Source organism: Stigmatopora nigra, chromosome 14 (genome assembly GCF_051989575.1).
Source record: "Stigmatopora nigra isolate UIUO_SnigA chromosome 14, RoL_Snig_1.1, whole genome shotgun sequence".
NCBI classification, from domain to species: Eukaryota; Metazoa; Chordata; class Actinopteri; order Syngnathiformes; family Syngnathidae; genus Stigmatopora; species Stigmatopora nigra.
Window position 1 is genome coordinate 1,442,006 of NC_135521.1, and position 27,585 is coordinate 1,469,590.

Sequence of the window (27,585 nt, forward strand, 5' to 3'; positions counted from 1 at the left end):
GAAGCATGTGCTTGTTGGATTGTTGTGCCACTCGCATTGGAAGGAAGGACTGGAGCGCGCACGCACGTACGTCCACACGCACGAAGAACGAACCAAGCTGAAACCACTTGTGCATTTCGAGATCCGAAGAAGGATGCTTTTGGGGGATTTAACGCCGTGACATGCTGCAAGATCGCGGGGACATGGTGAGTTAAAGCTCGCTCTTTTTTTTATTCATTTATGTGTCTATCACGCCACCTTTGCGGCATTTTGACCTTCCTCGATCCGCAAGATGAGAACTTTAAAGAAAGAGAAAGAAATATGTGAAATCTTTTGCCTGTAAACGTGTTTTTTTTAGTTGATGGTCTGTTTTGAAGGTCTGTGTGTAAAAGAATGTTTATTTGAAGTGAAATTGGGAGCATTTTTGCGTTTTTTCAATGTTAGATCCATTTTTAGAAGAGCCACTATTTACCTAATGTGCCTAATGGATGTATTGATTTAGTTATTTTAAATGAGACTGGCTTATCAGGCTATAAATTCCATTGCAGGTTTAGTAGGAGATTTTTTTTTTTTATTCAAAAAGCGTTTTGCACTTTACTACAAGGAATTTGGTGCCGTCTGATCAGACAAATAATGGGAAAAAGGAACAAAACATAACAAAAACATCATCCTCCATTCTCAAGTCGTATAAATTTGTTGAAATTTAGTGTTTATCATGATTAGACCCGTCCAAAAGTCTTAAAAAACATCAAAATAAAGATTAAAAATGGTGAAGTTGGGTCTAAAGAGGATGAATGTGAACTTTGACAATGAAATATCCAAAGCTAATTTGCCACATTCTTGTAAATGAGTATAAAAAAGCAAATCTTTATGAACTTATTTCCTTGTATCGAGCAGCCATTGCATAATAATGTCTTAACGTTGTCCTGGCACTATTTTTTTTTGCCTATGTTGTAGTGTCGCTTACTCCAAAACATACTTTTTATTTCTTTTGTCAATATTCTTACACATATGAACTATGTTATCCCTTTGCAACACACCACAAAATCTGATCTGGGGTCTGATTTCCATCAGGGACATCCCTAATGTTAGTGTTTCTCAAGAGGTGTTTGACCCCGTGTGAAAAGGTCACACTTATAGTGTATGTGATCATGTGTGTGAGATCATGTGACTTGTGAGCTATCAGCCATCTGTCAAGAGTCAAATAAGATGACACGCGTGTGCAGGGCGACGTGATGGGGTCGATTGGCAGTAGATTTTCACATGGAGACACTCCACATCATGCTGAGGGATTATGGGCTTTTGTGTACACTTTGATTGTCCCATTCATTCTGGACTAAAGTAAAATCACGTCTATTGACCAGGACAGGATTCTTTTTAATATATTTTTATTCCATTTTCTGAAACGTTTATCCTCACAAGGGTCACAGGGGGACCTGGAGCCTAACACAGCTGAGTACCAGGTAGGCGTCGCCCTGAATGGGTGGACAGCCAATAGTAGGGCACGAGGAGACAAAGGATACTAAATTATAGCGAGTTTTTCACAATTTAAAATGGTCGATTGGCTAGCCTAGCATGGATGTTTTTAGGATGTGGGAGGAAACTAGAGTACCTGGAGAAAACCCACGAAAGCCCGGGGAGAACATGCAAACTCCATTCAGTGAGGACCCACCTGGGATCGAACCCACAACCCAAAGACTGCGAGGCCACTAAGCTGTCTATTTAAATTTTCTGTAATTTTTTTTATACATTAAGCACTTAAATAAGATCAAGACTTATTTTTTAAAGATGCCAGTTTCAAAACTTGAAATTAAGAAGGCATTTCCATTAAAAAATGTCTGTATCACATTTCAAAGCAAACATTTTTGTTATTATATTTTATTTTTCTATCCTTGGCCCTAAATACAGGTTAATTTACCAGATTTGTTTTAATAGAATAACATCCATATCTTGTGTTTCACTGTACTTACAATACATCTAATAATATCTGATAGTGTATTTGACTTTTGACCTATACACTCCAGTTATAAAGCTTGGCAATAGATACACACTTGAACACAGTGTTCAGTTTCTATCCTGCTTTTTTTTCCCGCTTATGCAATATTTTATGGAGCTACTGGCAGGGTCGAAGGTGCAGATTGTGTTACGAGGGAGAGTCGGCAGATCACACCTTGAGCACGTAATCGGTGAGCACGATTCCCTGACCCGCCGCGGTCGCCAAAGACGATAGAGTGAATGACATGGAGTCTAAGTGACATCAATTGTGGACCAATTCGGTCACGTCCACTCTTATTTAGGGGTTTTCTTCACTCTTTTGTGGGTTAAGGGCAATAGAATTAATGTGGTTTGACTTTATATTTTTTGCAGTCCTTACCATTCTTGTATTACCATATTTTCTCGCATGTATAGCATATTTGTCGCTCCAATAAATGATGACTGAATCGAGGGTAGGGCTTATATGCCCATAAATTAGATTTGTCATGCAAGAAATTGCAAGGTGACTAAGATAATGCGGTCAATGCGGTCATTTATTTCCAAATAGAGAAAATATAAACAGATAAAAGGCTAAATTCAATTAATTTTGACACCTATGCATGAAATTCAAGGAATCGTATTTTGCATAAAACATGAAAAAAACTCACTTGTTGCCACCAACTTATATAAGAATGACAAAGTAGACCACACAGATCACATGACTTCCTTTTTTAATTTGTCTACGTGCAGGCAAGACTCTTTGGAAATGTGTAATCCAGCAGACTATCTTTTACATTCATACACAATCTCAGAAATATCATGTATGATGATTTTTTAAAAAGATTTTTCCTATAAAGTAAGACATTTGTACTCCCTATTCAAATTATGAATATGGAGGGGAAAATTGTGAATCAGGGGGAGGCTTATATGCGAGAAATTGTCAAATTCAACCATTTTAAGGCGGCTAATATGCGAAAAAATACAGTAATTATTTATTTAAAAGGCTATAATGTCGACATATCTCTATTTCAAAGGGAGATCTATACTAGGATTACCTTGAGGAGGACTTTAAACAAGCATTTGAAATCCTTTGAACAACTCAGACTTTTGAGAAGTGGAAATGCACTTTTTTGATAGAATCAGATGGGTGACTTTTTAGTTGCTTTTACCGTGTGTGAGCCTTTGAGGCGCTACTCTTGCTACAAGATGAAAACAGCATGCTTCAGCGCAGTTGCAATGGTGTGTCCGTTATCCGTAATATTGCCAAGTTTCAGGCCAGTGATCAGAACTGTCATGTGTACAAAGCGGAAACTAAAGGAACTTGTAAAAAGAAATGCTACAAGACTTTCGGCTTGTCGTCACTGACACTCCATTTTTTTTCCATGTTATCTTCACTCTCCTAAATCGACTCAAAACAAGGAAAGCCATGGCATCAATGCTTTTTATATTGAATTATTGATATAACTTGATGTGTGAGGTGGAGGTTAAGCTATTATTTTTTTCGTCATGGGCGTAGTGTGGTCTTTAAAAAGATGGTGAAAATTAATATTAAATAGTTTATGAATGTCAGAGTCACTAAGCTTTTTTATGGATGCGATGTATATGATAATAAATGTTGTTTTACTTCCTGATTCGGCAGAGTTCATGAGAGCAATTAAATGTTTAATGGCGTCTTTGCTTAGTATGCCGTTAATTCTGTTCATTGAATAATTGCAAGTCTAGAAAAATAGAAAGGTTATTAAAAATAAAAAGCAACTTATAAGTCATGAACAAAGCTCAACTTTGACCCTGAGAATTATTTAAAAAAAATAGTGAACATTTTGTGCCATTCATCTTTATATTGTGAATTTAAATGAGTTTACCAATAGTAAATGTCCAATCCATTTGCAGTAGAAAATGTTTGTTTAATTTTAATACTCGAGATTCCAAGATGAGATGACCTTTGACCTTTAAAAATGGCAGCATCATTTCCCCCATTTTTATAGAGTAACTATTAAATGTCACTGACATCAACATGACGTTCTTTACATTCAAAATTCAGGCATTTTCTTACCTGGCCTTCATTTTTCATACAACCTGTAAAATGAGTTTGGCCATTTTTCACCATATCGTTATTCCTTGGTCCCCCATCTCGTCACAATACCTTGTTCACCAGGTGTACATTTTTAATAGGACAAGTGCACTCAAAGGAGACTTTTGTTCCGCCAATTCTAGTTTGTTTTATAGCCCGCCAGGCGCATAAAGGGAGCTATTGTACAACAGTCGTCATTGAATCATTTAAAAGACAGCAGGGGCGAGGTCCCGTCCCGCCGCCGAGAGTAAAGAGACCAAAGGGCCAGGGAGGGTTCAACGGGAGGACGCCACCCAGACGTCCAAAGGACAATGAAGCGCCGCCCGACAGAGTTATTTTGGGAAGGCCTACCTCGGGCGCCTTCTTTTCGATGACTTCACCCGCTCGCAAACCAACCGGAGACGCTTTGTGGCAGAGTGCCACTGCCGGGGTCGTACCGGTACCAGCGAGTTTTCCAAGAACGATAATCCATATTCCTTCATTCTTTTTGTTATTGTCGTGAATAAGAAGCGATTGCAATCATTGGCTGACTGAGCGTGACTGAGTATACTGTTGAATTACTGTATTTTCTTGCATATAAGCCATATTTGTAACAAAAAAGACTGATGAAATGGCTTATATGCGCACAAGACTTGATATAACGAAAATAACGTAAGACAATGGTTATATATTTCAAAATAGGGAAAAGATAATGTAAAAGAAAATTATTAAAATTATGAACCTTATTAAAATTATTAAAATTATGAAAATTATTAAAACTTTGTCATGAATAAGAAGCGATCAAAATCATTGGCTGACATGTACACTGCGTGTGACTGAGCATACTGTTGAATTACTGTATTTTCTTGCATATAAGCCATATTTGTAACAAAAAATGACGGATAAAATGGCTTATATGGGCACAAGACTTGCAAAAAAATATGAAATCAAATACATGTACTTCTAGTGGCTGTATTTGATGTCATTTCAGACTATAAGTCGCACCTAACCAAATTCCGGATGCACCAAATTTGACAAGAAAACAGTATTTCTTCATATATAAGTCGCATCAAAAAACAATTGCCCTCATGCGAACATTTTTAACTCTAGTCCAAATATGTGATCTTTTTTCATTTAAAAACCAAAGTTATTCTGTTGCCGTTGACTTTTCATCACCAATACGCGTTCAATCCAATTGAGGTGGGAGGGTGGCCACATGTCGTCTACTAGTGATCAACATAAATATCCATTTTAATTTAGTGTCAAAGCGCCACGAGACCGAACGTCCATCATCGTCTTGTGCAGCTGCTTCCAATTCGTGTTAAACGATAGCCAATTCAATTTTGTGACTTTCTCCTTTAGGGCCCAACGTCCCTGAATGGTTTGCCATTAACCAAAAAAGAAGCACAAAGAGCAAAACAGCAGCTTTGTCCTCCGCCTCTTGAGAATTAAGGCATGGAAATTTATGGAAATACAATTTATGTAAATACCCTTGATTTAATACCCACTGATGGCCATTGAACCAAAGAATACGCTTGTGTGCTGGAATGAAAACCTTCAAAATAAGAAACGTGGGACTGTGTCACAAAAACAAATATCAATATTTTAATGCCAAAAGCTGACAGATTTCAACGGCCGTATTTTACGGATAATAATACTATTTTTTTTTCTTAGCAGACAGCCTGTCAATTTTTTTAAATATGAAAATTGATGCGTATATTTGCGTCATTTGTTTTTGTGGGGGTTGAGGTTTAGAGATTATGCCAGTCAACAAATTCTTTAATAACTTGTCGTTATTACTGGATCCACTTGGGAAACATTTGAACATTCTTCTGACCATTTCCAATAAGGAATGTTGGCGGCCTTTATGGCCCGGGGGTGATTGTGCAAACATGGCTTCGTACCCGGCCAATTTAGTTTCACGTCAAGCCCAAGAGGACGTAAGTAGAGGCCACCTTGAGAAAATGCTGCGGTGGCTGCTTCCAAAGTTATTACCCAGATAAAGTCCCAGATAAAGTTTTCCCCACAACAAATGCTGTAAAAAACGATTTGGCCAATTGATGCTGCAAAATTTAAATCTTATAAATCTGCACACATAACGAGTAGCATTTTATTAAAAAGCCTATTCAACCATTAGAATTTTTTATGTTGACAGTAATGGAAAAACTCACCGTCCAATCATCAACGTCCAATTCATTCAACTGGATGTGAATGGTCATTTTCCATGGTATTCAATCAGAGTAGGAGACACTTTTTATAGTGTAAAATTTCTGTCAAAACGCTTTGGTGGTTAAATCATGGCTCCTATTAGAAAAACGATTCTTGCTTCGAATATATTAATAATATATTAACATAAAAAATCTCCTAACCTATCCATATGTTGTCAAACTCACTATAGTATGTCATTTATATATCCAAATGTGGCTTTTTATGGGAAGCAGTATAGACTGCCCCCGAGCACTTTTTCCCTTCCTTCTTCGACTCTGCATGACGACCCGAATCTTTTTTGCTCCGAGAAGTTGCCACGGCAACTCTCTCACACCTGCTGGAAGCTTTCACCGCCAACCTGCCGAGAAATTAATTCCTTTTCATTTATTTAATCTGCAGGGGAGCAGATAAATGAACATAACATTGGTCATTCTCGCCAGACTTTTCCATTTACCTTTTTCTACACTTGCCATTTAACTCAACTCGTGCGCGTGTGTCAGTCACCTTGTTAAAAGAATAAAACGGGAGTAGAGATGGGGGGAGAAGGCGGCCGAGTTGGAGACCGGTCGGGTCCACTTGACGGGAGATAAACATAGAGAAGGCGATGGCGGCCGTCTGAGTGATAGCATCACGGCCCCTGCAGAGTAAACACAACGCAAGTGGAAGAAGAAGAAGAAAAAGAAGAAGAAGAATAGCGGGGGAGGAAACGTCTATGTATGTCTGTGTCATGAATTCATTAAGAACTGAGTTGGTTCCCATGCTTGTAGGGAAGTCATTCATTCATTTTTTTCAAGTTCTTATCCTCACAAGGGCCGTGGGGGGTGCTGGAGACTACTCCTAATCCCTAACCCCCAGCCAATTAAAAAGGACAACCAATCATAGCTAGGTTTTGGCAATTTAGAGTGTTCAACTAAGTGGACTGGAATGCATGTTTTAGTGATTTGGGAGGAAACTGCAGTACCCGGAGAAAACCCATGTAAGCCTGGGGATAATATGCAAACTATACACAGTGAGGACCCATCTGGGGTTGAACCCTCGACCCCAGGACTGTGAGGTCGGCGCACTAACCACTCGGCAAGAAAGTGGTTTTGTATTTATTGTGCAGTAATACCTTGATATACAAGTGTCCCAAAATACAAGAAATTTGAGATACGAGGAAAGTTCAGAGCAAATTTCTGCCCAGAAATACGAGACAATGTGTTTTTTTAGAGGGTGGGAAAATATTAATTTGTTTTTAGTGATTTTTATATGGTATACGAGTGAATCGACATACGAGCTCAAGTCTAGGAATTCAGTAAGCTCGTATCTCAAGGTATTACTGTATTATTTTGTAGATTAATTCATTGGCTGTCATTGTTGGTGAATGTCATCCAATCCATTTTGACTGAAAGTGGATTTAATCTCTAACTATACAAATTCTAGCTATCTAAACACAATAAAAGAACAAAATAGAGTCCCAAACAAAGCATTAAGCGTGATAAGCGTGGTCAGACAAAGACGTCGGACCCAAGTAGGTCGCCAGTCAGTGAACGCGTGCAAACCGGCTGACAAGCGGTTCCCCGACGGCCAAATTTAACTGGAGTTGACCTTCCGCCACCCAGATAAACACGTCAGCTTTTTGACATTGTCTTTGTTGCCATACTTGATCCCGCCAAGGAGCTTTCCTCAAAAACTCATGGGAGAGAGCCCAAACTGTCAAGCTCATTTCTCCGTCACATTTGACTTGATCTCTCCACTAGACGTCCAATCCAGTGCATGAGATCACATTTAATAGGAATACTTTGCAATGCAATATCAAAAATATACTTTTGGCAAATCAAGGCCTTGCCAACTGTAGTTTGATCTATGTTTTGCTAAAAAAAACATAAAGGAGTGTCAAGAAATGAAACCATTTGACCTGAGAGTCCATTTCCTTTATAGCATGATAAAAGTCTGACTTTTTATCTTTTGCATAGTCACTTTGAGATCGTTTTGAATTATGCTGATAGCTGAAAACTTTGAACCATAAACACATAAAATTCCCCCCACATGTACTTCCTAAAACTTTCAGTCAATTAAAAAAGGTTTTAAAAAAAGAAAACATGAAACTTTTATTTCTGAATCAATGATCCACTAGTCTGACTTCATTGTATTGATTTGAAATCTTGTAATGAGAAGCATTTAAAGATGAAGCATTTGTTTTTTTTTCTATTATTAAATGAGTCCATATTTGTCCATGTAAATCCCAATTCCCAGCATCCTCTCCGGTGCAGCTTGTTAAGCAGCAGAAGAGCAGGAGTTTTACCAAAGCAAAACAGCATCAAAAGCCCCAAACCACATCCACCAGATGCTTTTAAATCCATAAAACCAGAGAAAGTGCTTCGTGATTTATTGCCCCCGGGAGACAGGAGGGGGGGGGCGCTCCCACGCATCGTACTTTAAACGGCAGCAAGCATTCCAGCTCTAAAGCTTATCCACCACTTTTTTTATAAGCAAAAAAATTAGAACCAAATATTTGGCATGCCTGGAAATCAAGGGGTTAATAGAACCAACACGTGTATATATATATACATATGTATATATATATATACATATGCATATATATATATATATATATATATATATATATATATATATATATATATATATATATATATATATATATATATATATATATATATATATATATATATATATATATATATATATATATATATATATATATATATATATATATATATATATATATATATATATATATATATATATATATATATATATATATATATATATATATATATATATATATATATATATATATATATATATATATATATATATATATATATATATATATATATATATATATATATATATATATATATATATATATATATATATATATATATATATATATATATATATATATATATATATATATATATATATATATATATATATATATATATATATATATATATATATATATATATATATATATATATATATATATATATATATATATATATATATATATATATATATATATAAAAATATATAAAAAAAAAAAAATATATATATATATATATATATATATATATATATATATATATATATATAAAAATATATAAAAAAAAAAAAAATATATATATATATATATATACACACACATATATATATATATATATATATATATATATATATATATATATATATATATATATATATATATATATATATATATATATATATATATATATATATATATTATTTTTGTGTTTATCTATGTATATGTATGTATATATATATATAAATATAGATTTACATATTCTATTGAGTGATTATACTTCACTGCCATTGATAATATTCAGTAAGTGAACTTGAACTTGAACTGCTTATCTTCCCAAGGGTCGCGGGGGGTGCTGGAGACTATCTCAGCTCACTGGGGACAGCCTGAATCAGGGGCCAGAGCCAATCGCAGGGGACCAGATGACTAACGAACAATTATCTGAAGGGGAAATTTAGTGTTCAACTTCAGCATGAATGCTTTTGGTATGTGGGAGGAAATTGGAGGAGCCAGAGAAAACCCACGCAAGCTCGGGAAGCACAATCTCTACATAGTGAGGACCGACAAGAAGCTGGCTCCAAAGTGCACAAATATATTTTCTTTGGATAGTTTGAATGGCCGTCTTTCATTATTGATTTTTTTTCGAGACCTCATTTGCTTCAGAGCGCTGAAGAGCAGCAAGAAAGAAAAACACACTAAAAAACCTCAGAGACGTGTCTAGAAAGAGAGTAACCAATCAACTCGGACCATTGAAAAGCCTATAGAAAAGTAAAATGAGGATAACGTAAAGGGCCATTTTGAAAATATATACTACATTGATTCTTGGCCATAATCAGTAGCATGAGTCATGGCATATCGTCACATTTTGCCATTTTCGACATCAACCCGGACATTTTTACAGTTTTAACCTGAGCGGTGAAGTCTAGATATAAAAAAGAAATGTCAGTAGGAAGCAGAGCCAAGTGTGGGTTGTTGATGAAGATGATGATTGAATCAAGCTCCCCTGAGAAAGAGAGAGAGAGCACATGATGTCAACGGTCAATAAGTCAAAAGCACTTCGTCTCCTTGAAGGGGATGGCATCCCATAATTCAGCAGCAAATGTTTTTTCTTCACTCTGAATGTTTGGTTAATGGACATCCTCACTCGGGGATGCCAACTCAAAGGCTTCACCGTGTCACGGTGTCGCCCATCTACCTGTCTCCTTTTCAACTTTCTACTTTAATAGCATTTGCAAAGAACCAATGAAAAGAGGTTACTTCAGGTGAACCCCTAAAAATGGGAAAACAGAGTGAATGGGAGCCCCCAAGGACAAGAATTGGGCATCTTGAGTTTACACTGTAGCATTATAATGACAGTATTCCTTGTTTTTTAAACATTACGGCCTCACAAACAATGACAAAAATGTTTTTTCCGCAAAAAATCCATTTACCGTATTTTCAGGACTATAAGGCGCACTTAAAAGTCTTGTATTTTCTCCAAAATAGACGGGGTGCTTTATAATCCAGTGTGCTTTATATATGGAAACAAATTAAAATAATGTGGTGCGCCTTATAGTCGTGAAAATACGTTACATATGAGAACCAATGAGCACCTTATGTGAAAAATATTAATTTCCATACAGTGTTAGTGAAAAAAAATCTGTCTATGACGATACAACAATAATGTGAATATTTTAGTGTAACATTTACATGTATAGATACAAGAACACTGTAATATAGCAACATTCTTCCTAAGCAAAAGACTGCATTTTTTAAGTAATTGCTTGCAAATAAATGTCCAATTCATTACTAATGCAATTGACTACATTCTACTTCTCTGAACTTAGTAGCCGGAAGAATAAAAAATTGAAGAGACAGCAAATCCAAACATAGATGAAGTGTGTTTATTTTGCGTGGCCGTCCTTCGAGAGTTTTTCGAGTAAAAATGGCTGCCAATGGCAGAAAGAATCTCATAAAATAATCATTTCGACGTTTGGCCGCCAGCTGGCTTTGGATTTACTGTGGACTTATGCGCTTATGTTGCATTCTGGGAACACATTAGCAGCTAATTGCTTGGGAATGTGTGAAGTGGATCCAGCGACCAATCTGGCAAAAATCATGAATGACTCGTTGCTTTTTTAAAGTAAATGTCTTTATGGTATATCAATGTAAAAATGGAATATTCCAAAAGACATTTTCCAAAAACAGACGGCCATAAACTGTTTCGGAAATGGCATTTTCTAAACAAACTCATTTAGAGTTCACAAAATTTTTATGGATGAAAATCAATTTCGACTGGCAGCGACCAATCGGTTCATTTATGCATTTTAAAAGCCAAATTAATCAAGTTAAAATAAATGAAAACCAAAAAACACTGGTTATGGCCCCATGGTAACACTAAAAGTATATATTTTTAATAGAATTTAACTCATTGCTTATAATTATTGGCAATATTCACCTAGACTGGCCATTAAACTAATTGGATTTATGATTTTATTATCATTATAAAAAGTATAAAAATATTTAATTCCACTCAAAATGCACAAATAACCAAAAAAAAGAACAGATAATCAAGAAATAATCATAGGTACCTAATAACTAAATAATTAATAAATAAGTAGTCAACATAATCAATCAGCTAAATAAGTAAGGTCTTTAAAAAAAGTGGATATTTGATGCTATTTTTTTGTTACTGCATGAAATGTTCTCTATCCAAGATATTTATTTTTAGCTGTGCTCTGTTGTGGCAAGTTCTTGAGAACACTTTGAGCCAAATCTTTTTTTTATTGAGGCTTGACCCATAAACAATAGGATTGTATTTGTGTGTGTGTGTGTGTGTGTGTTAACATTACATCATAATAGATTAGAGGCATAGTTCTATTAGAGAAGACAAAATGCTGCACATTTGCTTTGTTTTGGCTGTCACTTCTTTAAAAAAATAACTGGCTAATTTGCGGTGACCTCATCGTTTTTTTTAAATGATTCAGCCGAGCGCTGCATTTGTGTTAAATGTCATGTTTGTTTTTTTGTGGTATTTTGTGCTTCTTCCCATGAAGTAAAATGGATGTAATTGAGCTGATGATGATGATGTGGATTGATGTGGATTTCATGAGGTTTTCATGTCTGCAGGGATTCTCGGCATTTATGGTCACATGAGCGTCATCATCAGACCTGCTGGCCACATGCCGCTGATGGGGGAGCTTGTCACTCACAGGTGAGTGCTGGAAAATGACAAAAAAATTCATAAATGCATCAATTTTTTTTGTTTCTGTTAGAAATGTGATCCAATTTTGCTAAATTTCATCCATATTAGGCCTTTTTAATTCCAACTTCAATTGTATTTTTCTTCCAAACTGCTACAAAAAGTATTTTAGCGTATCAAATCATCCAAAAATACGTGCACCCAAAAAATACATACCCAAAACCATATGATAGGCAAATAAACTTAAAAACCTGGATTTAAAGGACCTTCTTAAGACTTTTAAAACCAAAAAACAAAAGAAAAAATAGCAAAAAGTATACACAGATGTCTTTTTTTTTTGGCTAAAAGACCATAAAACATGATTATATGAGAGTTTAGAACCTTTTTTTGGTCTTAAAAAGTCTTTGTACTTTAAGCCAGCTTTTAAGAGTTAAGAAATACACATTTTTTGCTGGAATACTGCGATATGGTGTTGCCGGAATTATGACCTCCAAGTTTTTGCTTACAAAGGGATTGCATTATTATTTGCGCGGTAATTTATGGTGACAGTCACTGAATTCTACGCGTCAATAAATAAGAAAAAAGCCAGCAAAGGTGACCCCGCCGTTGTTTTTATTTGAATTTTTGAGCGAAACCAAGACTTTGGGGAATTAGATTCCTATGTGATTGATTCACAAGTTGTAAAAGAAGTCAATAAAATTTGTCTCCAGACCATCATTTCTTGCGCCATCGGGCTTTGTGAAGCTGACGTGCAACAAAACATGAAAACAATCATGAAAGGAATAAATAAAAGAAGAATTGAATTTGGAGCCAGCATTGGATACCCATAAATTATCACAATTTTCGGGCTTTTTATTTGTCTCGATTTATGGATGACCTTTTCTTGACCGTGTGGGTTGGATTTATATTGTCTAATCACATTCAAAAGTCAAATAAAATCACAATACGTGTAATCGTTCTCTTCCAAATGAGTTTTGAGCTTTAAAAGTAGTTTAATATTCCCATTTCATATTTGCATGAGGGGCTGTCTAAGATAAGGCTTTCAAAAAAGGTTTAATAACAATAATTATCATGGTTTTAATCTGGATTTTGGTGTTGGGATTTAAATGATATTGATCATAACCTGGAGGGTTTTTAACGAATTCCATCAAAATGTGACTTTGGATCATATTTCCATGACAAAAGTGATTTTATTCCGGAGAATAACACCAGCATCCATCTGAGGTGATGTCACGCCATTTATTATAGATAGGGCTCCATAAATGAGGAGGTTATTATCCTCTTTGCAGTAATTGCGCCGCTCACGGCAGCAGCGGGTCAATCAAGACAATTAAAATAATATTCTCCGAGACCTCCACGTGGATTTGTGAGGAATCTCTAATGAAATTCCATTAAAGTCGTGCCGCTGATTGACAGCTGGCCCAGATCACACGTCATGCTTTTGTATTGTTAAAAAAAAGAAAGTTGAATCATTTTGGACTTTTTTTGTCGTTTTATTAACTGGACGATGGAAAAGAACCAATATTTTGATCTTCCAATAATTTACTTTTTTTGTGATAATAAATGCTAGTTTAGATGTTAAATATGTCCACTTTTCCAAAATAAAAGGATTAAAGTTATGTAGTTGTGTAGTTTTGCACTGATAACCCACTACGTAGCAGTTGTTTTATTTTTGTTCTCCTAATCAATATGTTTAGACTTTCTCGGGGCTCCGTTGTCATGGCAACCCCAAAAACACCATTAAATAGAATTGAATAGCTCTCCTAGTTGCTTTACCGTGCAATCATTGACAATCAAGCAAACCAATCACATTCATCAGTAGTGTTTACTGCTGTTACGGTTGGGCTAAGTTCCAATCAAGTTTTTTTTTTATCCAGAAAATTGTCATTTTCATCTTTTTATTGAAACGAGATGTTGATAGTAGGGTTACGCGTTATCCACATGCCTGGATTTGAATTTACAAAAGGCATCACTGTAGTAAAAAAACCAAAAAAGACAGTTTAAAGCTCTCGAAATTTTAGGACCAATTTTGCAAAGTCGAAGAACTTGACGTTTAACCTTACTTTGAAAGCCCAACTTTGATTTAAGGAAAGACTTTGAAACCTTCAAACGTGGCTCGCAAGCCTCATTTCCAACCCTGACAGGCTGTTTTACTTTCAATTGACCTTTAATGACAATCCAGATTGCTGATTCAGCAACTACGGGAACAAAAGAAAGAAAGAAAAATCCTGACGCAGCACCTTTTAAGGCATCAGACTTTTGGATTGAAAAAATATGTTTTTTTTTTGTTTTTAAGTCAAACTTTGGAGGCAGTTGGAAGCTTTTTTACATGAGGCGTGTTGGGCATGCAAATACCAACGTGTGATTACACTTTGATCAGACAGAGTGGGCAAAGATGGCTACTTTGAGATTCAATTTGTTTCCTGATGAGGCTTTAGTGAGCTCATTATGGCGGCGTTCTAGAACAGCTCTTTGAATTGGAGTCGGCTTTTAAAACCACAGGTTTCAACCTGATGCAATGTTCAAACCATGATGGAATATCAGAGGCAAAAAAGAGATTAAAAAAACGTCTATGCAGTAAAGTCATGTTTTAGCAAGGTCATAATACAAGAATGAAGTCTGTTTTCATGCCAAATTTCATTAATTTCAACTCAATTTTTTCCTCACATTACTTTTAAATGCTCTTTTTCTCCTAATAATACAATTTTACTACAATTTTTTCCTCATAGTCCTGTTTTTTTCCCTTTTTTGGCTTTAATGCATCTGGATGTGAATGAAAATCCATAATTTTCTGTCATTAGCATGGAGTTGGAGCTTTTTGACTAAAAAATGATGGCTTATCTTGGTGTTCCTGTTGCCTGTTGTTTCCATAGCAACAGCATGCCAAAGTGGGTGGCCCTCATCTGCTTCCTGTCTCTGGTCATGGCGATGAGCATCCTGGGAAACCTGCTGGTTATGGTGGCCGTCTGTAAGGACAGACAACTCAGGTAGAACGTCAGAAATTGTCTTTCCATAAAAAAGTATTAGAAAATATTTGCTATTATGTGCGCCTAATAGAGAAACCAAAATTATTTTGACTATTTCAAAACTTGTATGGAAATGATGATAAATACAATATACGACTCACTATTTTGGATTGGTTAGGACCTCGGCCCCACCGTTCATGGGTTGAGGGTTCAATTCCCAGGTGCGTCCACACTTTGCTTGTTATCCCCAGGTTTTTGTGGGTTTTCTCCAGGTACTCAGCCCTAAAACAAACATGATAGGTTATTTTTAACACTCTAAATTGCACCTAACTGTGATTGGCCGGCCACACCTTTCATAGTGTCCATCTCCCCGGTGCCTGTAGTTAACTGGGATAGGCTCTAGCACCCCCCTGCCACCCTTGTGAGTATAAGCAGCTCAAAAAAAAGAAAGATTTAAGGAATAGAATTAAAAGCTTTGCTCTTCCCTCGGCCGCCATCCTCAAAAAGCTTCAGTGTGAGTAACACAAAAAAAATACTAAACAAAAGCTTAACGTGGGCGTCCGTTTTGTTAATAGAAGCTTGATATTGCAACATGACTCAGCATTTCAGCCCACGAGTCAGCCTCATTTGTGCCGAGACCCCCCTCCCCGAAACGTCCTCTATTTGGTAACTCTAAAAAATAAAGATCTGTTTATTTTTGGTTTGCAGGAAAATCAAGACCAACTACTTCATCGTGTCCCTGGCCTTCGCCGACTTGCTGGTGTCACTGCTGGTGATGCCGTTCGGCGCCATCGATCTGGTGAACCAGCAGTGGATCTACGGTGAGACCTTTTGCCTGGTGCGCACCTCGCTGGACGTCTTGCTCACCACTGCGTCCATCATGCACCTGTGTTGCATTGCCCTGGACAGGTAGGCGTCCAACTTATGATGGGTGGACATACTTTTGGGCCCCGGGGGCACAATGACTTTAAAAATTTGATTTGGGTCAGCACAAGATACGATACATATAAAAAAGTGCATCCGTTAACAGTACATATGAAACATAAACAAAAAAAGGACTAAAGTATTAACATACTCTTCACTCATCATTAATGTCAAAAGTATAAAGTACAAAGTCAAGTAAAAAGGAACGTATTAAGAAATATTAAAATAGACTACGAGACCGATTTTCTTTTGGATAAAAAGCTACTTTGCAACATGGCCTTTGAAGGTGGCGATTGGAGGTCCAGATGGGTCGTTGTGCAATTTGCCAAGTGATGACCCGGCACCCCCGTTTGTAACACATGTCACAAGCGTCGGAGCGTTGGCTCGGGATGAATTTTTCCTTCCCGGTGGAACGTGGGAATTCTGCGGGAGTCCTTTGGTCATCTGCACATTGAGCGTGGTGTTTATTTTAATTTATATATTTTTTTATGAATGGTTTCAAAGCAGGGAGACAGGAAATGAACTCTTAATGAAGTTTATTGGAGTGCGGGGGAAGAAGGGCTGGCTCCACTATTCGCGTCTAGTCTTGACCAGCCAACGCGGCTGTCTCCGGAACCTTGTGTTCCCAATTCAACGGGTGGTAATCACTCTTTATTAATGAGACCCTCGCATTCGTCATCTTCACTTCATTTCTCATCTTCCCTCTCATCGCCATTTGTGAGAAAGCACACTCGTACCAATTTGCAGTGTTTAAACACATTCAAACTTAAATTTGGATGGTTTAACCAGGAATTTTGGAATGTGGGAGTACCCAGAGAAAACCCAAACATGCTTGGGGGGAAAACATGCAAACTCCACACAGGAAAACCAACCTGGGATCAAACCCGGGAGCTCAAAACTGTGAGGGCCACATGCTAACCACTCATTGTGATATATTGAAAGAAATATTGCATTGAAATATTCACATACTTTATTAGGAAGCCCATTTTTTTCATTGCCAATCTGCAAAAAAAGCATTATTTTTCTGTTTTTAAATGACATTTTCTCGTCGATTGATTTTCTGATTACCGCCAGTGTGCCTTTTTTAAAAAGTACATTTAAAAAAGTTTTTATCAAGAGGTCACCTTGTTTGTCAAACAGGAGTTGGAGTTGTTCCTCCTTGGAATTGGCAAACTTTTTTTTTTTAAAACTCTGCTGCAGTGGGATGTGTTTGGACTGACCTTTTGTGTTGACACCGTGCTGGGGGGGGTGCTTAAACTTTAATGAAGGGATGAGACAGTGATGGGCTGCCCTCCTCGGGTCAAATTTGGGCTCCAAGACTTGTGTGTAATTACTGCAGTGAGTAGCTAGCTTCCCAGTGTCCTTGGATACATTTAAAACTAAAGTCTCAGCATCTTCCATGCCCATTGTTTATTCAGGATAACATTCTGTTTACAATTTCACGGGATAAATACTGCGTGACTGTGTTTTTGGATAGATTTTTTTGTCCACCTGCAGGCCATTAGGTCCAAATTAGATATAGTATGCATGTGATTTGTATCAGTCTGTAGATATAGCTTCCAGGGTTTTTTTTCCGTACCCTAGTTTTTTGCAAGCAGTTGAGTGTCTTTTGCAATGTTCCACAAAAGAATGGCCCATTTTGCCTGAAGCGTACTCGTCTACTCTTGTCAACGGAGGCGTCAGCAGAGATAACGGGAGGGGAAACGGAGAAGAAAGGAGAAGAAGTCAAGTGAACAGCTGCCACACACAAAAAAAGTGGAGGGAATGAACGAAGACGGATGCTCACATAGAAAAGAGCACACTTATTTCAAATCTTATCATAACAAACCAAATGTTTTTCTCTTTTGGAGTTGTAGACATTGGAATATCACTTTTGTGACTAATAATAATGAAAAAAATAATGTTTTTTGTGCAGGTACTACGCTATATGCTGCCAGCCTTTGGTGTATCGCAACAAAATGACACCCATGCGCGTGGCCATGATGATTGGCGGCTGTTGGGTGATCCCCACGTTTATTTCCTTCCTGCCCATCATGCTGGGATGGAACACCATTGGTATTGACCACGTTGTAAGTCACAGCTAAATTTGCTTCTCCTTTTTTGCCTACAAAAATCCTTATTTTCTGAACATGGCACCTTTTTTTTCCTAGAAAAGAAATAGCAATATTCTTAATATTCCATTTTTTAATTTTATTACGACAAAAATATCAGAATCCTACTTATTTTTCCCTTTCAAAATGTTTTTTATTGTTTCATTCAAGCTTTTTCCCCCTTGAAAAGGCCAATATTAATGTTGTTTATTTTTTGGAGGGACATGGCATGCGATTTTAATGAAATCCAAGGCAGACGCTGTCTTGTCAGGCTGGCCAGCTTCTTTTAACCTCGCTTGTTGACCCCGCTCATTGTCCAAATTGGCAAGTTCAGGCTTTTCCGTAGCTGCCATTTGTCTCGGAGGGTCCAATTAAAAAAAAAAAACCTGACTTCTGACAGCCACTCAGATTTGGCGTAATTGCACACTTTGGCACTCCCACTTTGTTTGTGTTTATTTTTTGGTGGGAAACAAATGGATTCTGTGCAAGGAAGTGTCTGCAAATGTCACTTAAACTAAAAATGGTCTATACCACCCCTGAACTAGTCGATTTTAAAAGATAGGAATGAAGTAAAAGAAATAACTGACCAAAGAAAGTCTACACACGCCTGTTTAAGTATACTTTTTGTCCCATGAACCTGTTTTATATTACTTAAAAGTAGTATTTTTGACATACTACTATCAGGCTGTGTGTGTATTACGCACTGTGAATTGAATTGAATGCTTTTAATGTTAATTTTGTTATTATACAAGTAGAATGAAATTTAAAAACTTCCCCATACTGCAAAAAAATAAAATAATAAGTAAATTACATAAATAAATGAGTAGTCAACATAGTAACTACTCAACAACATGCCTTTTCTCGTTTGACTTGCCTTTAAAACAAAAATAGACCCCCTTTTTTCCCCTGTGCCACACTGTAAATGATTTTATATAAATTAAATTCAATATTTGGATTGTGATTTGTTCCACAGATTGACGAGCGTCGCTACGCGGAGGGCAGCAACTCCACGTCTTGCGTCTTCCTGGTCAACAAGCCCTACGCGGTGACCTGCTCGGCGGTGGCCTTCTACATCCCGCTGGTGCTGATGGTGCTGGCCTACCAGCGGATCTACGTGACGGCCCGGGCGCACGCCCTCCAGATCGGGGTGCTGCAGCGGGCCGGCGGCGCCTCGTCCGCCGACACGGCCGACCAGCAGCGCAACCACCGCATGCGCACGGAGACCAAGGCGGCCAAGACGCTGTGCGTCATCATGGGCTGCTTCTGCCTGTGCTGGGCGCCCTTCTTCGTCACAAACGTGGTGGACCCTTTCATCGGCTACGCCGTCCCCGAGAAGCTGTGGGCGGCGTGCCTGTGGCTGGGCTACATCAATTCCATGCTCAACCCCATCCTCTACGCCTTCCTCAACAAGTCCTTCCGCCGTGCCTTCCTCATCATCCTGTGCTGCGGACGCAAGCGCTACCGCCGGCCCTCCGTGCTGGGACGCGGGACGCCGTGCGCCGCCACGCGGATCAACGGCTCCGCCCACGTGCTCAAGTAAGTTCTCTTCAGATTACTAGAATCACTTAACCCTTTTTTACTTGAATATGCAGACAATTCAGTTTTTATTCTGCAAAGTTTTTATTCTGCAAAGTTTTTATTCCGCAAAATATTTATTCCGCAAAGTTTTTATTCCGCAAAGTTTTTATTCCGCAAAGTTTTTATTCCGCAAAGTTTTTATTCCGCAAAGTTTTTATTCCGCAAAGTTTTTATTCCGCAAAGTTTTTATTCCGCAAAGTTTTTATTCCGCAAAGTTTTTATTCCGCAAAGTTTTTATTCCGCAAAGTTTCTATTCCGCAAAGTTTCTATTCCGCAAAGTTTCTATTTCGCAAAGTTTCTATTCCGCAAGATTTCTATTCCGCAAAGTTTTTATTCCGCAAAGTTTCTATTCCGCAAAGTTTCTATTCCGCAAAGTTTCTATTCCGCAAAATGTTTAATTCTGCTAAATATTTATTCCGCTTTGAAACTACTACATTTTCACTCATAAATTAAACGTCCAATTCACTTTAAATAGGAGGGTCAGTCAAATTCAAATGGATTGGATGTCTACTAGTGCTGAATCGATTGTTTGGGGTGCATCTTGGCCAGAGGAAGAACAACTTTATTAGACGTCCAATTCATTTCAGTTGGAAGATTTGGCAGCGAATGAGCAAATGTGGTCTATTATAGTTGGTAGCAAAAGGCTGCTAATATTTTCTTGTTTCCCGTATCAAACAGTGACATCTTTTAAAAGTAAATATAGCGATTATCTCGTGTAAGATGTGAAAGAAACATCAATGACTGCATTTGTCAAATCTCCACTTCAATCCTGATCTGATTCTAAACTAGATTAAATGTCAGACTCGCATATAGAAGCAGGGCTTAAATAATACTTTATCCATCTCCGTATTAACCAGACAGACTTTTATTGGCAAATCGCCATGGTGTTAAACGCATGTCCTGGCGTGATAAGAGCACGTTATGATATACATTGAACCTTAGCAAATGAGAAGATGCTATCTAGATTCCAGCTTCTCAACTTTATTGACAAGGCCAAAGCTTACCATTTTTTACAGTGTGAATACGTACACTACAAAAAGTCTCCATTTGCTCATCAATATTTGTCAGGCTATTGCAAGTGAACTTTAACCTTTTGTTTTTTTCACCCTGCCTCTCTTCCTCCCCCCTTTTACCTACTTTATCCCCCCATTTTTTCCTTTTATTATCTTCCATACAACTGTAATCTTCATTTTTCCATCCACTTTGATCCAAACTCTCTTCTTTTCCTCTCTTTTTTGGCTTTTTTTCCTCATTTTCTTTCCACGTCAACCATCCCTCCCTGGCTCTTTTGATACCCATCTTTGTGTTTTTTTTCCTCCCCCCCGTTGACCCCCCAATTGTTTCTCTCAGCTGCTCCTCCGCCTCCAAACTGCTGCTGTGGTTGTGCAACACCAGGCCAGTGCCTGTCTAAGCCTCACCTCTGCAGTTTCGCGTTCTCTCGCTCTCTCTCAATCTCTCTCGCTCAAGTGAGTCCGTCACCCTCCCGCACACACCCACACACGCACACCCACATCATCATAAAATACTCTTTCCCATTGGCAATTATTGCAACAGGAATATACAATTTGAGCGAAAATCAGTCTTCGTGCTTCTTGATGTAGAACGCCAATCGTAATATGCAAATGAAAATATTTAATGAAATTGTTGGTCAACTCTGGAGGATCATGTCATCATCAGAGTACTAATCATTAGAACAGGAATGAGATTCAAGATTTTTAAAATTGTCCTGGGTTCATATTTTTGGGAGATTTTTCTTCTCAATTTAATGTACCTTTTAGTCTTTATAGATCAATTGACCAGTACTTGAAGTCATTTTAAAGAACATAGTTTTTCTAAGTACTAATTTATTTTTTTCTATTATTTTACCAAAAAGTTCACTTTAATCAAGTATATATATATTCATTTTTCACTAAAATATTTTTAGAGTGAGAAAAAAACATTTTTTTTATTCCAGTTTGAAACGATGCATCTTATATTTAGATTTTTGCTGGCAGATAAACTGTGTCTTTAGTTGGGTTGTCAAAAATATTGATTTCAATTGAATGTCATTATACTCAGTTATTTATTTATTTGTCGCGGATCACACAAAACCTATAATTTTTATTCAGAATAAAAGCTTCTTTTAACATCCACTAAAATCAATATGTTTCTCAGCCTGTTGCTTGTAGTCAATAACAATAATAACACGGACTTGACAAAGTATTGTGATATATCTATATCTAATCCTACCTCTAGTGTAAACAATGTTTATCCAAAAAGACATTTGAATGAATTCCTTCATAGCTTTATTTCGACTTGGAGTCAAATTAAGGAAGTTTAATGAATGCCTTTGTTATTTTGGGGTTTTTTGATTGAGTGTAAAGAGCTGCACAATAGTTCGTCTTGGTCAACTGACTCGTCAAAGTAGGCCACTTAATTGCTTGTCCCCACCTGGGGAAAATTACCCCCCTTGTTGAGAAAGAGTTGAGCAAAAAGTGCCGTTGCAGAAAGAAAGATAGCCTGAAACCCAAAAAATGAATTGATTAGAGTGCAAAGCCGTGTGGTGCTGCTTTGAAAGATTTTTCTTTTTGTCATTCTGTTGCCGGCATGCGTTGTTGTGACGCACTTCTTAACCTTTTCACGCACCAATAACGATTTTTTTTGTCTGAAATTCATTGAAATGGTGAAAGAGAGAGAAAAAAAATGCGCTTGTTATAGCAAAGTTTTTCCTGGATTACATTTTGTGTAATCCAATACTCTAAAAAGTGTCCCAAAATTGCGTCGATTCTTTAGCTTTGTGTATACAAGTACTACCTTTAAAATGCTGACAATGAGCGTATAGGTGTCTGCTTCTGTGTACCAAATACCAAGTTTTTTTGTGTTTACTTTCTATGTACTATAAAGCAGTGTTTCCCAACCTTTTTTTTTTAACTTTACTTACTTTTTGCAGTGAAAAAATCTCAACTCTGAAAATCGTTTCATTTAAAATGTCGCCTATTCCGTTTCAAGTGATGCAAAAATAAGTACTGTCATGTGTTTAATCGCATAATTATATGACTTAAATAGCCTACTATTACGCAAAAAAATGTGCTCACACAGTCAGAATTCCATGCCCTAGAAACCAGTTTGTTTCAGAAAAATAAGCAACAAGATGACTCTTTTACCATTTTCATCTTAATAATAGCATAAACTATCATTTAACATTCATCATTTTTAGACTATAACCTTGTAAAATTTACATCTGGTTATATTTATATTCATTTTTCTCAGAATATTACATTGTATGACTTTTCGCAATTTCCCACGGCACACTGGTTGGGAAACACTGCTATAAACTAACGTCTTTTGTGTAAGTGTGTGTGTGTGTCAATGTAAACACACACATAACACACACATGTTTTCGACGGCGTCCAGCAGTTACCCGAAGAAAGCCCCTGTTGCAAATCGCAGCGCCATTTTCAGAGCTATAAGTGAGTGAACGTAGCCATAGCTCTTTGAATGGTACTGCAATATGTACGCAGTTGAGCAACCCACGACGACCAAGGAGCCATTTCTTTTGCAATCAAACTGGTCTTTCCAGCTCCGCCTTGACTGGAATTCACGCTGGCTTTCGAGTGAATGTGGTCTGACATTTTCTTTGACATCTATACGTAATGTCAGCCTCGCATGAGTTGAGCCGGGAACCTCTGGCGAGCTCGCCATACTACAAAGCTATAAAAAGGCTCAGGATAACCATTATCTGACAATATAGCCGGATATATTTGAATATTATTGGAATGAATGTCTTTCTTAAACCTTTGCTTTCCATTGACAATGATAGATATGCAGTTCATTGAAACTGGGAGCACTGGTTTACTTATAGTTGAGTTCCATTGACGAAGCTATTCCTTTTGGACTGAAATTTCGGGAAATTTCATTGTACTAGAATAGATATCGGTAAAAATGTTTTTTTCAATTTATCTGTCTGTTAGTTTCTTACATGTTTCATCGGGGAATTGGGTGGGCATGTTTATTTTTCAAAAGTGCCATTAGGAGACTGAAAAAGCGAGAAAATAATTGAAAAAGAAATGAAACCTTTTTAGAACTTCCCAGCATCATAACCGAACTTTGCCCTCCCTCACCCTGTTTGCTTCTTGTTGGTGGAACGCACAGCTGAACCGCCTCCAGACATCCTTCAGGGGTCTCCATGCTTGTTGGGGGTCAAACAAATCAAGCATGTATTTTGGTCCCAGGCCATTAAATGTTTTTCCGACCAGATGTAATTCCTACTCTGTCCATTTGACACGTAGGAAACCATGGTAACCATCTCGTGACTGGTGTCATCTGGTTCGGTTTCCTTGAATTTGACAACTCTGGAAGCAGCTTCTGGATTTCCATTTTTTTTTTTAGACCTGTCTAAACGCCATTATAAAAGAAAAACTCTGATGAATACGTACCTGACAACCTTGACCAAATGCTCCGTGTATTAATGACTGAAATTCTACTTATTTAGAAATTTAAAAAAATACAAATGCCATAGATTTAGGGCGCACGTAAAATTCTGAAATTTTCTACAAAGTGGATGGGGTGCACAATCAGTATGCATTAAATTTAAGATTCTGTAGATGTCGCTGTCTGGTTACATTGCTTGCTGACACGCTATATTCATATAGTGAAAAGGCTTGTGCATATCATGCTTTAAGCATGACAACATTACCAATCGATACTTAAAAAACAAATACTGTACAAAAGTTGTTTTACAGCATACCCAATGTGAAATGATCAAAAAAACGTATAAAATACAGGAATAATTTTACAAGTTGGCACGTATATATAAAAATGTGGAGGATTGGAAAAAAATACGACATATCTTCTGCCCATGCGATGACCACCATCATACTTTAATGATTAATAATAGTAAGTGTGTGGGTTTTTGTGCATATGTGTGTATGTGTGAAGGTGGTCCCGCTGGGTCCTTTCAGAAGGGTAAAAGGCACCAAGCGTCACTTTTAATGACAGCATTTTATATTTTTATTTGAGGGCCGCCTGTTGCCATGGGCAACGCCAATACACGGCTGCACCATGATTGGAAGTAAAGCAGTTCCGCTCCGGGAGCTTTCTGCTCCGCTCGCTCCATGCCGAAGATGAAAGTATATCTTGGTGGTCACATCCCGTCTCGTTGCTTATTGAAGATGGCCAATGTCCAAATAGGAGCATTTCTTCTCATCTGGCCGGCTTGGCTGGCTGGCTTCTTCTTCTTCTTCTTGGCTTGCTTTGAAAATTCAGACCCAAAAGATTTTCTTGTTGCTAGACACCAGTTTCGTGAGTTGATGAATAAAGAAAGCAGTGTTGAAGTCATGGCTGGGAAATTTATAATGGGATTCGGCCATGGGCGTTTAAAGCTGACATTTTGCGCTCCGTTGACTTACTTGATTGTATAAATGTCTTTTCATTCATCTTCAGAACTGCTTATGACTGGAAAAAAATGGAAGTGTCCTTCATAAGGCAGATTAGAGATTGCTATCATGATATATTGTTATTGATTGGCTCCTGTAAGGCTAAGAATTGATGAATTATTTTTAAAAGATGTCAGAAATCTTCTGCAAAACGTCCAATTCTCTGGGAGAGGATCAAATGTTCATTCGGCCCTCCCAGGACAGATAAATTGGACATCTAAGGCTGTTAATACCATGGCAAAAAGAGCATTTAAGGCCATTCTTCACACAATGTGGTACAAATTCTAAAGTCCAGCCTGACAAACATTCATTTTGACCAAAAATATTCTATTATTTGACGATTTTAGTGCAAAATATAATCTCGCCATATTAATTTCTAGAAACCGACCCACTTGTCATGTTTCCACGTCTACCGACAGCCTGAAAATAATACGCCATTAGGTTCCCTTGCCTCCTCATCACATGGCACATTTTAACATAAGTGTTGTTTATTATGCCATTGACAATCAACAAAAGGAACTTTATTCCAGTAAATGTCGACTCACTTGTTGCCGTGACGACATGCCAAACAATCCAAGAAGGGCCCGCTTTTTGTGTGTTTGCTTATTCAACAAGTCCGGCTTTAGATGATGCCTCATTGGACCTCATCATGGCAGTCAACCACACACACACACTCCAAATCTCTCCTGAAAACGATTAGTTGTGTAATGGTGCGCCACGGCTGTCACTCATCCACGAGTAATGAACCTCTAATCTACTAGGATACACTCAACACCACACACACATTCCACTAGTCGATGGTTAAAGTACAGCCTTTGTTCTTCTTCATTAAATCCAACGTGCGTTGTGTTCAACGAGTGTAGTAATAACAAGCTTTCGTACGTTTTTGTTATGGTTGGTCTACCCGGCCGTATGCCAATTAGCTTCTTGGCCGTTTTTGGTGCTACTAAGATGTTTGCCATAACCTTTTGTCAAGGACCACGCAACACTAACCATTGGAAATATGCACCTAGTGATAAGAAAATGTTAAAATGCCAAAGAACGAATCCTAAGGGAGGGATGACTGGGTGTTAGTGATTAAAATTCTATCCGAGTTCATCCCTGAGTGTGTTAATGATTGAGGTAGTGAGTAAAAGTACTTGGCGTTTAAGTCAAATTTAAAAGTTAGCTTGTTGATATAGTATGGTGGTTATAATTAGGGTGGTCCTAGCGTATTTTGCTGTTTAATATACCCCCTGGTTTAATATACACGGGTATATTAAATGTCAGGGGTATATTAAATGGCACACAAACGGAAAGGTACGATCCACTACGCACTCTTTATGCCGTGACGGGGTGCATCAACGTTTTGCAGACTACTAATACTACTTACTACTCAGGTTAAAACTACTTACTGCTGAATAAAGCCTGACTTGGAATTTGAATGAACTTAAGTATCTATAATTATGACGTTAAAATGAAGATTTGTGACAGTTTATACTGTGCTTTCTCGGATGTGACCAGGTACTCGGTGCTCCACAACGGGAACCACGACACGGGAGAAAAGAAAAGACTGAAAGGCCACGCCGAGTCCTGCTTATGACCCGCCGCCGCCGTCACACACCTCTACAGAACGGCGCCGACCGGGTGAGAAAGGACGCTCGTAATAGTCGACTGCCCAATGGACTGGTCAAGCCAAATGGGTCGGATTTCTGGTTGTGGTTCCGACCCCGGCGAGACTTGCAGTTCGGACTCCATAGTCCTGTTTGTGGGACCTGGTGGAGGTGATGTGTACAAAGCTCTTTTCATTTTGTTTCTTATGCTATTTAAATGAAGAATGCAACATTTGCATCACCTCTTGTGTGTTTGGATACAGGTGAGTGTTTGGGAACTCGACACTTTTTAGGGGTTGATTCTGGTTGAGTGTGTGTGTATTTGTGTGTGTTAGTTGTGGGAGGGGTGAATCAGATCAAATTCCATGTCGGTTTAACGACGGATATGTTTTATTACTCGGGATGCTCAATTGTGACTTATTTTAATAGTGATTGGATGGACTGGAATTGACGATGTTAGGCTCAAATACGATTAAATCATTTCCATCGATTTGTCTTTCATTCAGGACAATAAAAAGTTATTTTATTGAGATTCCATTCTGTTTAGAAGTGCATTAAATGTACACATTAGGATTTAAGCTAA

General features: G+C 37.6%; 1 protein-coding gene across 2 annotated transcripts; it reads left to right on the top strand.

Moving 5' to 3' along the window:
• The first annotated feature begins 8 nt into the window (after positions 1-8).
• htr4 (5-hydroxytryptamine receptor 4) lies at positions 9-27,539 on the top strand. Of its 2 annotated transcripts, XR_013328620.1 has the most exons (8): positions 9-185; positions 12,366-12,450; positions 15,312-15,425; positions 16,113-16,313; positions 18,244-18,397; positions 19,392-19,954; positions 21,347-21,462; positions 26,914-27,539. XR_013328620.1 is itself a non-coding variant. In XM_077732666.1 (7 exons), exons 2-7 carry the CDS (start codon positions 12,389-12,391, stop codon positions 26,990-26,992), a joined length of 1,173 nt encoding a protein of 390 aa, XP_077588792.1. In that variant the 5' UTR covers positions 11-185; positions 12,366-12,388; the 3' UTR covers positions 26,993-27,539. The 2 variants fall into 2 exon arrangements, 1 of the variants encoding a protein (XP_077588792.1); XM_077732666.1 differs by lacking the exon at positions 21,347-21,462 and having other exon boundaries at positions 11-185.
• The last annotated feature ends 46 nt before the right edge of the window (positions 27,540-27,585 follow it).